Genomic DNA, 14,882 nt, shown 5'->3' on the forward strand with positions numbered 1-14,882 from the left:
TGTGGATTTTATCTCGGCTGGCTAATTAGGCTAACGCTAACGAACACTGTAGCTAATTGGCTAACGCTAACTAGCGCTTTAGCTATAATGCTAAACAATACAAACTGTAGCTAACCGCCTCTACTCTGTGAAGCCACTGAAAACCACCTCCCACAGTTTTGAGATCAAATAATCTCTAGAGTTATGACTTATTATGACACCAGTACTTGGAACACCAAATGTCTATATTTTGATAATGGTTGTGTATTATTATGGTGATATACAGTATATCTTCCATGTGGGTGTGGTTACTGTCAAAATGGCTTCCTTAGCTCTAGTCGATGCTTACCACTCATTCTGTAACAGTACTGTCAAAATGGCTTCCGTAGCTCTAGTCGATGCTTACCACTCGTTTAGTAACAGTACTGTCAAAATGGCTTCCGTAGCTGTCGTCGATGCTTACCACTCGTTCAGTAACAGTACTGTCAAAATGGCTTCCGTAGCTGTCGTCGATGCTTACCACTCGTTCAGTAACAGTACTGTCAAAATGGCTTCCTTAGCTCTAGTCAATGCTTACCACTCGTTCAGTAACAGTACTGTTAAAATGGCTTCCTTAGCTCTAGTCGATGCTTACCACTTGTTCAATAACAGTACTGTCAAAATGGCTTCCTTAGCTCTAGTCGATGCTTACCACTTGTTCAATAACAGTACTGTCAAAATGGCTTCCTTAGCTCTAGTCGATGCTTACCACTTGTTCAATAACAGTACTGTCAAAATGGCTTCCTTAGCTCTAGTCAATGCTTACCACTCGTTCAATAACAGTACTGTCAAAATGGCTTCCTTAGCTCTAGTCGATGCTTACCACTTGTTCAATAACAGTACTGTCAAAATGGCTTCCTTAGCTCTAGTCAATGCTTACCACTCGTTCAGTAACAGTACTGTCAAAATGGCTTCCTTAGCTCTAGTCGATGCTTACCACTCGTTCAATAACAGTACTGTCAAAATGGCTTCCTTAGCTCTAGTCAATGCTTACCACTCGTTCAGTAACAGTACTGTCAAAATGGCTTCCGTAGCTCTAGTCGATGCTTACCACTCGTTCAGTAACAGTATTGTCAAAATGGCTTCCTTAGCTCTAGTCGATGCTTACCACTAGTTCAATAACAGTACTGTCAAAATGGCTTCCGTAGCTCTAGTCGATGCTGTTCCCCATCCCTCCTGTCCCTCTGTCCCCCACCCCTCCTCTCCCTCTGTCCCCCACCCCTCCTGTCCCTCTGTCCCCCACCCCTCCTGTCCCTCTGTCCCCCTCCCCTCCAGTCTCTCTGTCCCCTTCCCCCCTGTCCCCCACCCCTACTGTCCCTCTGTCTCCCACCCCTCCTCTCCCTCTGTCCCCCACCCCTCCTGTCCCTCTGTCTCCCACCCCTCCTCTCCCTCTGTCCCCCACCCCTCCTGTCCCTCTGTCTCCCACCCCTCCTCTCCCTCTGTCCCCCACCCCTCCTGTCCCTCAGTCCCCCACCCCTCCTCTCCCTCTGTCCCCCACCCCTCCTGTCCCTCTGTCCCCCACCCCTCCGTCTCCCACCCCTCCTCTCCCTCTGTCTCCCACCCCTCCTCTCCCTCTGTCCCCCAGACAATCAGTCAGATATACCTGCAGTATACAGTGCATTCGGAAAGTATTCAGACCCCTTGACTTTTTCCACATTTTGTTACGTTATAGCCTTATTCTAAAATGTATTAAATGTTTTTTTCCCTTCATCAATCTACACACAATACCCAATAATGACAAAGCAAAAACAGCTTTTTTTTAAAAAATTTAAATAAAACGGATATCACATTTCCATAAGTATTCAGACCCTTTACTCAGGACTTTGTTGAAGCACCTTCGGCAGCGATTACAGCCTTGAGTCTTCTTGGGTATGACGCTACAAGCTTGGCACACCTGTATTTGGGGAGATTCTCCCATTCTTCTCTGCAGATCCTCTCAAGCTCTGTCAGGTTGGATGGGGAGTGTCGCTACACAGCTATTTTCAGATCTCTCCAGAGGTGTTCGATCGGGTTCTAGTCTGGGCTCTGGCTAGGCCACTCCTGTGTCGACTTGGCTTTGTCCGTAGGGTCGTTGTCCTGTTGGAAGGTGAACCTTCGCCCCAGTCTGAGGTTCTGAGCTCTGGAGCAGGTTTTCATCAAGGATCTCTCTGTACTTTGCTCCGTTCATCTTTCCCTCAATCCTGACTAGTCTCCCAGTCCCTGCCGCTGAAAAACATCCCCACAGCATGATGCTGCCACGACCATGCTTCACCGTAGGGATGATGCCAGGTTTCCTCCAGACTAGAAGCTTGGCATTCAGGCCAAATAGTTACATTTTGGTTTCATCAGACCAGAGAATCTTGTTTCTCATTGTCTGAGAGTCTTTAGGTGCCTTTTGGAAAACTGTAAGCAGGCTGTCATGTGCCTTTTACTGAGGAGCGGCTTCTGTCTGTCCACTCTACCATAAAGGCCTGATTTGTGGAATGCTGCTGAACTGGTTGTCCTTCTGGAAGGTTCTCCCATCTCCACAGAGGAACTGGAACTCTGTCAGACTGACCATCGGGTTCTTGGTCACCTCCCTGACCAAGGCCCTTCTCCCCCGATTGCTCAGTTTGGCCAGGTGGTCAGCTACAAGAGGAGTCTTGGTGGTTCCAAACGTCTTCCATTTAAGAATGATGGAGGCCACTCTGTTCTTGGGGACCTTCAATGCTGCAAAAATGTTTTGGTACTCTTTCCCAGATCTGTGCCTCGACACAATCCTGTCTCTGAGCTCTACGGACGATTTGTTCGACCTCATGGCTTGGTTTTTGCTCTGACATGCCCTGTCAACTGTGGGACCTTATATAGACAGGTGTGTGCCTTTCCAAATCATGTCCAATCAATAGATTTTACCACAGGTGGACTCCAATCAAGTTGTAGAAACATCTCGATGATGATCATTGGAAACAGGATGCACCTGAGCTCAATTTCAAGTCTCATAGAAAAGGGTCTTAAGTAAATAAGGCATTTCTTATTTTTATTTTTAATACATTTGCAAAAATATCTAAAAACTAGTTTTTGTTTTGTCATTATGGGGTGTTGTGTGTAGATTGATGAGGGAAATATTTTATTTAATCCATTTTAGAACAAGGCTGTAACGTAACTACATGTGGAACAAGTCAAGGGGTCTGAATACTTATCGAATGCACTGGATAAGTAGTAACAGTTTTGCAGGTTACATTTCACTGTGATTCCCTTTCATTTAAAGCTCAGCTTCTCCTTCCCAGTAACCTTATTAAACTGTATCCAGCTAGAGCTGCATACCATCACTGCAGATCAGATAGGAGAATCGATGGACCCATTAACTCTCTGGTTCTCCTCTACAACCTCTCTCTCTAGTGGCACAGCTCTGTTATCTGTGTAGAATATGATACTCTTTGCTAACTTATTTGCTAACTTTGCTAACTGAGCCACATTCCTTCAGCAGGTGAGCGTTATATTTTTTGAAGCGGTATGTTACGCGGCGGATTTGTAGCTAGTTGTCATCAATACCAGGGTATATCTAAATCTTCATGGATGTTTTTTCAAGTAAAACTCAACATTAAAAAAACACGCTTAAAGAATAAAGTGACACTTAAAAAACGTATTTTAAAATCTATTTTCCTAAGAAGGGCTGTGTGTTTTCCCACGGCGGATGCAGACGTTGAACCTTTCGTAGTCCAGATTGTTTTAGTGTTCTCTAATACTGTGTGAAATGAAACAGTCTTTCCTCATCTATCGTTAAGCAAAGGACATGAAACCCGGGTGACTGGTCGGGTATTATTGACAGAAACCCCCCTGATGTATACCACAATGTGTGTGTAACCTCGTTGCCGTGTCAACACAACTACAGTAAAGTAACTCTCACTGCGGTGATCCTCTTATCGTTAAACAGATGACATCAATCATTGAATTACAACGGTCTATTGTTCAATTGTTTTCATGACACTGACAGAACTCAGACTGGTGCCCGCTGATTCGGACATGAGAAAGGAGGTCATTAAAACAAGACATTGGAGGAGAAGAAGAGAGAGAGAAAAAACAAACAGACTGGGGCTGGAGGTCCAAAGGTTTGTGGGGTCAGAGACGTCGCCTGATCCACCATCCTGACCACTGCTCTGTTCGGGTTCACCCTGTAGAGGAACAGGATGTGATCTTGTAAGATCAGGGGCCCGTATCCACAACACGCCTCAGAGTAGGAGTACTGATCTAGGATCTGTCCATGCAACCTTATTCATTAGGAACTAAAAAGCCAAACTGAGCCTAGATCAGCACTTGTACTGAGACACGTTGGATATGGGCTCTGAGCCAATCAAAGACGAGGAAAGCCCTAATGGGAAGACACTGCGCTGTCATCAGAGGTCATTCAAATTCAACTTTATTCATCGACATGTCACGTTACGTAACAGACCCACAGGACTTACCTGTGTCACCTAACGGAATGCTGTTGTATCAAGCTTCCTGAACCGTTGGATTTCACAACACTACTGACCGGATGTCACATGTCTTTATCTGGCCAATAGTCTATCATGTCGACATTTAGTAGAGGATCATGTTCCCTCCCTGTGTGTGTAATCTGTCATGACTAGTATTGGACATACCTGCTTTGTCCTCTCCACTGTGTTAACTGATGTGTGGTGAGTGTTTTTGCACAAAATGGCTAAAGAATATCACAAATGTTTTTGAAAATGATATCTAACTAAAATGGGACAAGTTTTGAGTTTCGTACCTGTATTTGACAATATGATTAATCACATAAAACAAATAATAATGTAAGTCACTCTGATGCCCGTAGTTGGGTGTCAGCCATGTGTCACATTTGTCACGAGTGTGGTAATATCTTGTTGCTGGGTGTGTCTGTGCCTCTCTGTGTGTAATGTCTCCTTAGAAACATGGACATGCGTTACCAGTGATATTATTATACAACAATAAAGAGAGAAAACTACGTTTACTCCAAAAGGGTTAAATCATTCAGGGCCCAGGTAAAAACTCTCGTCCCTATAGTTCCAACACAGTTCATCCAGAATCTGTCTCTGTTGCGGTGTCAGTTTACGGGTATATAATATCATTTCACTACCTTGAACTAGGGCCCAGAGTTTTCCCTGAACCTAACCTGGGAAAAACTAACTCTACGTTATGGCCCTCGATCCGTCTCTGTCTGTCAGCTTCCAGAGGAGGATATGACGGTGACGTCATCAACTCATGGCCCTGGTGCAAATGTTGTTTGATTCATGAAGGTAGTGAGGGTGTATTTCATCTGCATGGCTTTAGATCCTGCTTGACAAACACCGTCTGGGGAGATGAATCACTTAGCAGTCTGAGGGACAATCTTTCAATACACCTTCAAGGCATCACAGGTGGTTTCGCTCTGTTTACTCTTCAGACACATTGCTTTATTTTGTGTGTGTGTGTGTGTGTGTGTGTGTGTGTGTCTCTCTCTCTCCGCACACCTGTAAATCCTCTTATTCCAGCAGGTCTGTTCTGTTTCTCCTCTACAGATTCCTCCTTCTGGGATGCTGTTGCTGCAGGAATACTGAGTTAAGATCTGTGACAGAGGCTTTGAAACCGCAACAGATCCTGCTGCGCTGTGTGCTTGCAATGTGTGTGTTTCTCCCAGTGTTTGTGTGTGTGTGCACACGTGTGGTTTTCTGTGTCCACAATCATCACTGTGTCCAGATGTCTGTGGTAATATATTTATGGACCCACACAGAAAGCCCCTTTCCCCATCCACACCTCAGCTTTTAGATGAACTGTCTGATCCCTTTAAACAACCGACTGGAACGTCTCAATTCAATGTCAGTGCATTTGTAAAACCGTTTTTATTTTTTACAAATGACAGGGACTCGAAACACACAAAAGGTTTTGAACACATTTAATGGAATATCCGTTGTGTTTCGCTCCAGCCTTGCAGCACAGTCTGCCAGTAACACTAGTTATCATGAACACGTTTTAATAACATTTTAAACATCAACTAATACAGTTGAATTCAGAAGTGTACATACACCTTAGCCAAATATATTTTAACTGTTTTCACAATTCCTGACATATAATCCTAGTAAAAATTCCCTGTCTTAAGTCAGTTAGGATCACCACTTTATTTTAAAAATGTGAAATGTCAGAATAATAGTAGAGAGAATGATTTATTTCAGCTTGTATTTCTTTCATCACATTCCCAGTGGGTCAGAAGTTTACATACACTCACATTAACTTGGGTCAAACGTTTCAGGTAGCCTTCCACAAGCTTCCCACAATAAGTTGGGTGAATTTTGGCCCATTTCTCCTGACAGAGTTGGTGTAACTGAGTCAGGTTTGTAGGCCTCCTTGCTCGCACACGCTTTTTCAGTTCTGCCCACAAATGTTCTATGGGATTGAGGTCAGGGCTTTATTATGGCCACTCCGATACCTTGACTTTGTTGTCCTTAAGCCATTTTGCCACAACTTTGGAAGTATGTTTGGGGTCATTGTCCATTTGGAAGACCCATTTGCGACCAAGCTTTAACTTACTGATGTCTTGAAATGTTGCTTCAATATATCCACATCATTTTCCTTCTCATGATGCCATCTATTTTGTGAAGTGCACCAGTCCCTCCTGCAGCAAAGCACCCCCACAACATGATGCTGTCACCCTTGTGCCTCACAGTTGGGATGGTGTTCTTCGGCTTGCAAGCATCCCCCTTTTTCCTCCAAACAAATAGATAGTCATTATGGCCAAACAGTTCTATTTTTGTTTCATCAGACCAGAGGACATTTCTCCAAAGAGTACGATATTTGTCCCCATTTGCAGTTGCAAACCGTAGTCTGTCTTTTTTATGGCGGTTTTGGAGCAGTGGCTTCTTCCTTGCTGAGCGGCCTTTCAGGTTATGTCGATATAGGACTCGTTTTACTGTGGATATAGATACTTTTGTACCTGTTTCCTCCAGCATCTTCACAAGGTCCTTTGCTGTTGTTCTGGGATTGATTTGCACTTTTCGCACCAAAGTACGTTCATCTCTAGGAGACAGAACGCATCTACTTCCTGAGCGGTATGACGGCTGCGTGGTCCCATGGTGTTTATACTTGGGTACTATTGTTTGTACAGATGAACGTGGTACCTTCAGGCATTTGGAAATTGCTCCCAAGGATGATCCAGACTTGTGAAGGTCTACAATTTTTTTCTGAGATCTTGGCTAATTTCTTTAGATTTTCCCATGATGTCAAGTAAAGAGGCACTGAGTTTGAAGGTAGGCCTTGAAATACATCCACAGGTACACCTCCAATTGACTCAAATGATGTCAATTAGCCTATCAGAAGCTTCTAAAGCCATGACATAATTGTCTGGAATTTTCCAAGCTGTTTAAATGCACAGTCAACTTAGTGTATGTAAACTTCTGACCCACTGGAATTGTGATAGTGAATTATACATTTTTAAAAATCTGTCTATAAACAATTTTTGGAAAACTGACTTGTGTCATGCGCAAAGTAGATGTCCTAACCGACTTGCCAAAACTATAGTTTGTTAACAAGAAATTTGTGGAGTGGTTGAAAAACTAGTTTTAATGACTCCAACCTAAGTGTATGTAAACTTCCCACTTAAACTGTACATCGCATCTATTCATTTATTAATGATGTCGTCACTTGACTCCCTACCACCACATCTGTTGAGTAGACGGCCTCTTAACACGACGAGTCCAGTCACACTACTCAACATCATCTTCCACTTCTCCATTACCATGGTAGCGTCGATACAGGGGACACTGAGATGCAGTACTGTAGCCGTGTATCAGACACCTCGACAGCAAGGGCCTGTCATAGCGTCCACACAGATAATTGATCTAGATAAACGGCAGGCGAAGACAGGATACAGTGAAGACCAGAGAGACTCCTCAGCACCATTTCTATCCCTCCATCTCTCTTCTTGCTCTCCTCCTCCACCTCGCTCCCTGAGGGTGTGATGAACATATATAGTACCAGGCAACAGTTTGGACATACTTACTCATTCAAGGCTTTTTCTTCATTTTTACTATTTTCTACATTGTAGAATAGTAGTGAAGACATTAAAACCATGGAATAACACATGGAATCATGTAGTAACCAAAACAGTATCAAAACTTCTTTGGGCTGCAAGCCCGAAGCCGGGCACAATATGACAACAGCCACTTCAAGTGCAGGGCGCGAAATTCAAAATATATTTTTTTGAAATATTTAACTTTCACACATAACAAGTCCAATACAGCAAATGAAAGATAAACATCTTGTGAATCCAGCCAACATGTCCGATTTTTAAAATGTTTTACAGCGAAAACACCACATATATTTATGTTAGCTCACCACCAAATACAAAAATGGACAGACATTTTTCACAGCACAGGTAGCATGCACAAAACCAAGCTAACTAACCAAGAACCAACCAAACTAACCAAGAAACAACTTCATCAGATGACAGTCTTATAACATGTTATTCAATAAATCTATGTTTTGTTAAAAAAATGTGCATATTTGAGCTATAAATCAGTTTTACATTGCAGCTACCATCACAGCTACCATCAGAAATAGCACCGAAGCAGCCAGAGTAATTACAGACACCAACGTCAAATACCTAAATACTCATCATAAAACATTTCTGAAAAATACATGGTGTACAGCAAATGAAAGACAGGCATCTTGTGATTCCAGCCAATATTTCCGATTTCTTAAGTGTTTTACAGCGAAAACACAATATAGCATTATATTAGCTTACCACAATAGCCAGAAACACAAGCCATTTACCAGCAGCAAAAGTTAGCGATCGTAACAAACCAGCAAAAGATGTATAATTTTTGACTAACCTTGATAAGCTTCATCAGATGACAGTCCTATAACATCAGGTTATACATACATGTTTTGTTCAAAAATGTGCATATTTAGAGCTGAAATCAGTGGTTATACATTGTGCTAACGTTGCATCTTTTTCCCACAACGTCCGGATATTTTTCTGACACTCACATATTCTGACCAAATAACTATTCATAAACATTACAAAAAAATACATGTTGTATAGGAAATGATAGATACACTAGTTCTTAATGCAATCACCATTTAGAATTCTAAAAATAACTTCATTACGACATGCAGTTTACGTTATGGCGAGAGCGTGCCCAAAATCTGGGCGCAACTACTAGTTCACATGTTCGACAGATATATGAAATAGCATCATAAAATGGGTCCTACTTTTGATGATCTTCCATCAGAATATTGTACAAGGGGTCCTTTGTCCAGAACAATCGTTGTTTGGATTTAGAATGTCCTCTTCTCCAGTCAATTAGTACGGAAAGCTAGCAAAGTGGTGCGAAGCTCTCCTTCCTGAAAATACGCAGACAAAGCAACACGCCTAACGTCCCGAAAAAATTTCAATAATCTGATAAAACTATATTGAAAAAACATACTTTACAATGATATTGTCACATGTATCAAATAAAAGATATTAGCCGGAGATATAAGTCGTCTATAACGACAGCTTTACAGTTGGCAATACCAGGTCACTTCTCGCGCGTTCCAGAAAACAGGAAATTGGGGTCACGTCATGCCAAGAGCTTTTATTCGACCTCAGATCATGTTATACACTCCATTTCTTCTCTCACTGCCTGTTGACATCTAGTGGAAGGCGTATGAAGTGCATGTATACTAATAAATATCAAGCACATTTATAGGCAGGCCCTAGAACAGAGCATCGATTTCAGATTTTCCACTTCCTGTCAGGAAGTTTGCTGCAAAATGAGTTCTGCTTTACTCACAGATATAATTCAAACGGTTTTAGAAACTAGAGAGTGTTTTCTATCCAATAGTAATAGTAATATGCATATTGTACGAGCAAGAATTGAGTACGAGGCCGTTTGAAATGGGTACCTTTTATCCAGGCTACTCAATACTGCCCCTGCAGCCCAAAGAGGTTAAACAAATCAAAATATTTTTGATATGAGATTCTTCAAAGTAGCCGCCTTGATGACTGTTTTGCACACTCTTGGCATTCTCTCAACCAGCTTCACCTGGAATGCTTTTCCAACAGTCTTGAAGGAGTTCCCACATATGCTGAGCACTTGCTGGCTGCTTTTCAACTCAATTGGGTTGAGGTCAGGTGGTTTACATGTTGCATCTATATTTTTGTTCCGTATAGAGCCCTGTGTGTTCCGTATAGAGCCCTGTGTGTTCCGTATAGAGCCCTGTGTGTGCATTCTAATGTTGACATCACAATGGGTGAGCTACTGTGTTGAAATAACTTTTCAGTAACAGAGGCTAAATATATGGTGTTTTTCCTCAGAGAAAAATGGAATAGATTAAGTCAACAGTGGTTTTTAAATGCAGGAGGACAGCGTTTTGTTAGAGGTGGTTCACTATCGCAGGTGTCCCTTCAGCTGAGAAGGACAGGGGGCTCATTTATGTTGGGGGAGATGCAGGACGCTGAAGTAGCATCACATTACATGTGAATTAGAGTTTGCCTGACCACGCATCAGAATCATTTTACGTGGTGCTCCTGGTGAATATTGACGATCTACTCTCCCTTTACATTTGCAGGCTACACGAGTGACTATTAAAGCACTGCAGTCTACATTTCCTGTCGACTGTGTGGGGGGAAATAAAGGCATGTCGGGAGCTGGGGCTGTCCGGCGTAGGTGTGTTAACATGTTATTACAGTTCACTGAAAGACAAGAGACATTCACTGAATTGAACACACCAAATCAAATCTGATTGGTGACAGGTGTTGCGGGTGTAGTGACATGCTCTTCTCCCATGCACACAGCAAAATCACAAACGACAACAGCACTGCTACATGGTATTTAATCAAAGCAACTCAGAAAATAAAAGAAGAATGGCATTTTGGGCCCTATATAAATAATCTCCCTGATTAGCAGGAACTGAGTACACAGTAGAATACTTCTCAATACAGTCATTACAAACAGTCATTGGTTTCCAGAAAACAAGAGTCCATAGAGAATGGGCTTCATCACTGCTGCTGGTATTGAAGGTGCAGAAGTACAGCGGTGTGTGTGTGTGTGTGGGTGGGTCACTACTCGTTGAGCTGACAGAGCAGGGCTGAGGCCTTGGTGATCCAGTAGTCACTAGGCTGGCTGGACGGCAGCATCACCGTCACCACAAAGTTAGTAGAGTGGCCTGAGGGAGAGAACACACAGGTCTGTTACTATCTGGACATGATGCAGAGGACCAGAGAACACACAGGTCTGTTACTATCTGTACATGATGCAGAGGACCAGAGAACACACAGGTCTGTTACCATCTGGACATGATGCAGAGGACCAGAGAACACACAGGTCTGTTACTATCTGTACATGATGCAGAGGACCAGAGAACACACAGGTCTGTTACTATCTGTACATGATGCAGAGGACCAGAGAACACACAGGTCTGTTACCATCTGGACATGATGCAGAGGACCAGAGAACACACAGGTCTGTTACTATCTGGACATGATGTAGAGGACCAGAGAACACACAGGTCTGTTACTATCTGGACATGATGTAGAGGACCAGAGAACACACAGGTCTGTTACTATCTGGACATGATGTAGAGGACCAGAGAACACACAGGTCTGTTACTATCTGTACATGATGCAGAGGACCAGAGAACACACAGGTCTGTTACCATCTGGACATGATGCAGAGGACCAGAGAACACACAGGTCTGTTACTATCTGTACATGATGCAGAGGACCAGAGAACACACAGGTCTGTTACTATCTGGACATGATGTAGAGGACCAGAGAACACACAGGTCTGTCACTATCTGGACATGATGTAGAGGACCAGAGAACACACAGGTCTGTTACTATCTGTACATGATGCAGAGAACACACAGGTCTGTTACTATCTGGACATGATGCAGAGGACCAGAGAACACACAGGTCTGTTACTATCTGTACATGATGTAGAGAACACACAAGTCTGTTACTATCTGTACATGATGCAGAGAACACACAGGTCTGTTACTATCTGGACATGATGTAGAGGACCAGAGAACACACAGGTCTGTTTCTATCTGTACATGGTGTAGGGGACCAGAGAACACACAGGTCTGTTACTATCTGTACATGATGCAGAGAACACACAGGTCTGTCACTATCTGTACATGATGTAGAGGACCAGAGAACACACAGGTCTGTTACTATCTGTACATGATGTAGAGGACCAGAGAACACACAGGTCTGTTACTATCTGTACATGATGCAGAGGACCAGAGAACACACAGGTCTGTTACTATCTGTACATGATGTAGAGGACCAGAGAACACACAGGTCTGTTACTATCTGTACATGATGCAGAGAACCAGAGAACACACAGGTCTGTTACTATCTGGACATGATGCAGAGGACCAGAGAACACACAGGTCTGTTACTATCTGTACATGATGCAGAGAACACACAGGTCTGTTACCATCTGGACATGATGCAGAGGACCAGAGAACACACAGGTCTGTTACCATCTGGACATGATGCAGAGGATCAGAGAACACACAGGTCTGTTACTATCTGTACATGATGCAGAGAACACACAGGTCTGTTACTATCTGGACATGATGCAGAGGACCAGAGAACACACAGGTCTGTTACTATCTGTACATGATGTAGAGAACACACAGGTCTGTTACTATCTGGACATGATGCAGAGGACCAGAGAACACACAGGTCTGTTACTATCTGTACATGATGCAGAGAACACACAGGTCTGTTACCATCTGGACATGATGCAGAGAACACACAGGTCTGTTACTATCTGTACATGATGTAGAGAACACACAGGTCTGTTACTATCTGTACATGATGCAGAGAACACACAGGTCTGTTACTATCTGTACATGATGTAGAGAACACACAGGTCTGTTACTATCTGTACATGATGCAGAGAACACACAGGTCTGTTACTATCTGGACATGATGCAGAGGACCAGAGAACACACAGGTCTGTTACTATCTGTACATGATGCAGAGAACACACAGGTCTGTTACCATCTGGACATGATGCAGAGGACCAGATAACACACAGGTCTGTTACCATCTGGACATGATGCAGAGAACCAGAGAACACACAGGTCTGTTACCATCTGGACATGATGCAGAGGACCAGAGAACACACAGGTCTGTTACTATCTGTACATGATGTAGAGAACACACAGGTCTGTTACTATCTGTACATGATGCAGAGGACCAGAGAACACACAGGTCTGTTACTATCTGGACATGATGCAGAGGACCAGAGAACACACAGGTCTGTTACTATCTGGACATGATGTAGAGGACCAGAGAACACACAGGTCTGTTACTATCTGTAGAGGACCAGAGAACACACAGGTCTGTTACCATCTGTACATGATGCAGAGGACCAGAGAACACACAGGTCTGTTACTATCTGGACATGATGTAGAGGACCAGAGAACACACAGGTCTGTTACTATCTGTACATGATGTAGAGGACCAGAGAACACACAGGTCTGTTACCATCTGGACATGATGTAGAGGACCAGAGAACACACAGGTCTGTTACCATCTGGACATGGTGTAGAGGACCAGAGAACACACAGGTCTGTAACTATCTGTACATGATGCAGAGGACCAGAGAACACACAGGTCTGTTACCATCTGGACATGATGTAGAGAACACACAGGTCTGTTACCATCTGGACATGGTGTAGAGGACCAGCGAACACACAGGTCTGTTACTATCTGGACATAGGTAGGTAGTAGGGCTCTAGGTAGGTAGGTAGGTAATAGGGCTCTAGGTAGGTAGTAGGGATCTAGGTAGGTAGGTAGGTAATAGGGCTCTAGGTAGGTAGTAGGGCTCTAGGTAGGTAGTAGGTAGGTAGGTAATAGGGCTCTAGGTAGGTAGGTAGGTAGTAGGGCTCTGGGTAGGTAGTAGGGATCTAGGTAGGTAGGTAGGTAGTAGGGCTCTAGGTAGGTAGTAGGGATCTAGGTAGGTAGGTAGGTAGGTAATAGGGCTGGAGGTAGGTAGTAGGGCTCTAGGTAGGTAGTAGGGCTCTAGGTAGGTAGGTAGGTAGTAGGGCTCTAGGTAGGTAGTAGGGCTCTGGGTAGGTAGTAGGGCTCTAGGTAGGTAGTAGGGCTCTGGGTAGGTAGGTAGTAGGGCTCTAGGTAGGTAGTAGGGCTCTAGGTAGGTAGTAGGGCTCTGGGTAGGTAGGTAGTAGGGCTCTAGGTAGGTAGTAGGGCTCTAGGTAGGTAGTAGGGCTCTAGGTAGGTAGTAGGGCTCTGGGTAGGTAGGTAGTAGGGCTCTACGTAGGTAGGTAGGTAGTAGGGCTCTAGGTAGGTAGTAGGGATCTAGGTAGGTAGTAGGGCTCTAGGTAGGTAGTAGGGCTCTGGGTAGGTAGGTAGTAGGGCTCTAGGTAGGTAGGTCTAGGTAGGATCCCTCTAGGTAGGTTCCCGAATGGAGTCTGTTCTGAGGGCAAAAGGGGGTGCAACTGAATATTAGGTAGGTGTCCTTACCTGTAGTAGACAAAGTCCCAGCCCTAGCTGAGGTCTTGTACAGCGGAGCCTGGTAGAGAGACGGATCAGGGTCATAGTTCTGCTGGGGTTCAAAGTGCACCACGGGAAGCATGGCGTTCATCACCCGCGGCAACGCATCCTCGATCACCATGTTGACGTCGTCCCAGCGACTGGCGTCCATGAACATCCCGTGCACCAGCACGCCGTCGTTGATGGTGGGTAGCTATGGAGACAGAGTGGTGCTGTAGCTACCGTAATGTCATAATATGATACATTATGATTAGAGGCCTGGGTTTTGGACAATCATGTCACATGACCTGGTTTTGAACCTTTAGTTAAAGCTTTATCGTCCAGCACCATCTTCAGACAGTCGTTTTCATTTTAGGTCTAATTCTCATTTCTGGATGAG

General features: G+C 43.8%; 1 protein-coding gene across 1 annotated transcript in view; it reads right to left on the bottom strand.

The window, feature by feature from the left end:
- Window positions 1-10,739: 10,739 nt before the first annotated feature.
- Window positions 10,740-14,882, bottom strand: part of LOC129845846 (dynein axonemal heavy chain 6-like) — an 86,927-nt gene continuing 82,784 nt past the window's right edge. The window contains exons 36-37 of the mRNA XM_055913770.1: window positions 14,474-14,696; window positions 10,740-11,139 (exon numbers count right to left, since the gene is read on the bottom strand). Of these exons, the coding sequence (XP_055769745.1) occupies window positions 11,036-11,139; window positions 14,474-14,696 (327 nt within the window). The 3' untranslated portion in view covers window positions 10,740-11,035. The remainder of the gene's footprint in view (window positions 11,140-14,473; window positions 14,697-14,882) is intronic.

This window comes from Salvelinus fontinalis, unplaced genomic scaffold, assembly GCF_029448725.1.
Source record: "Salvelinus fontinalis isolate EN_2023a unplaced genomic scaffold, ASM2944872v1 scaffold_0381, whole genome shotgun sequence".
Classification (NCBI taxonomy): Eukaryota; Metazoa; Chordata; class Actinopteri; order Salmoniformes; family Salmonidae; genus Salvelinus; species Salvelinus fontinalis.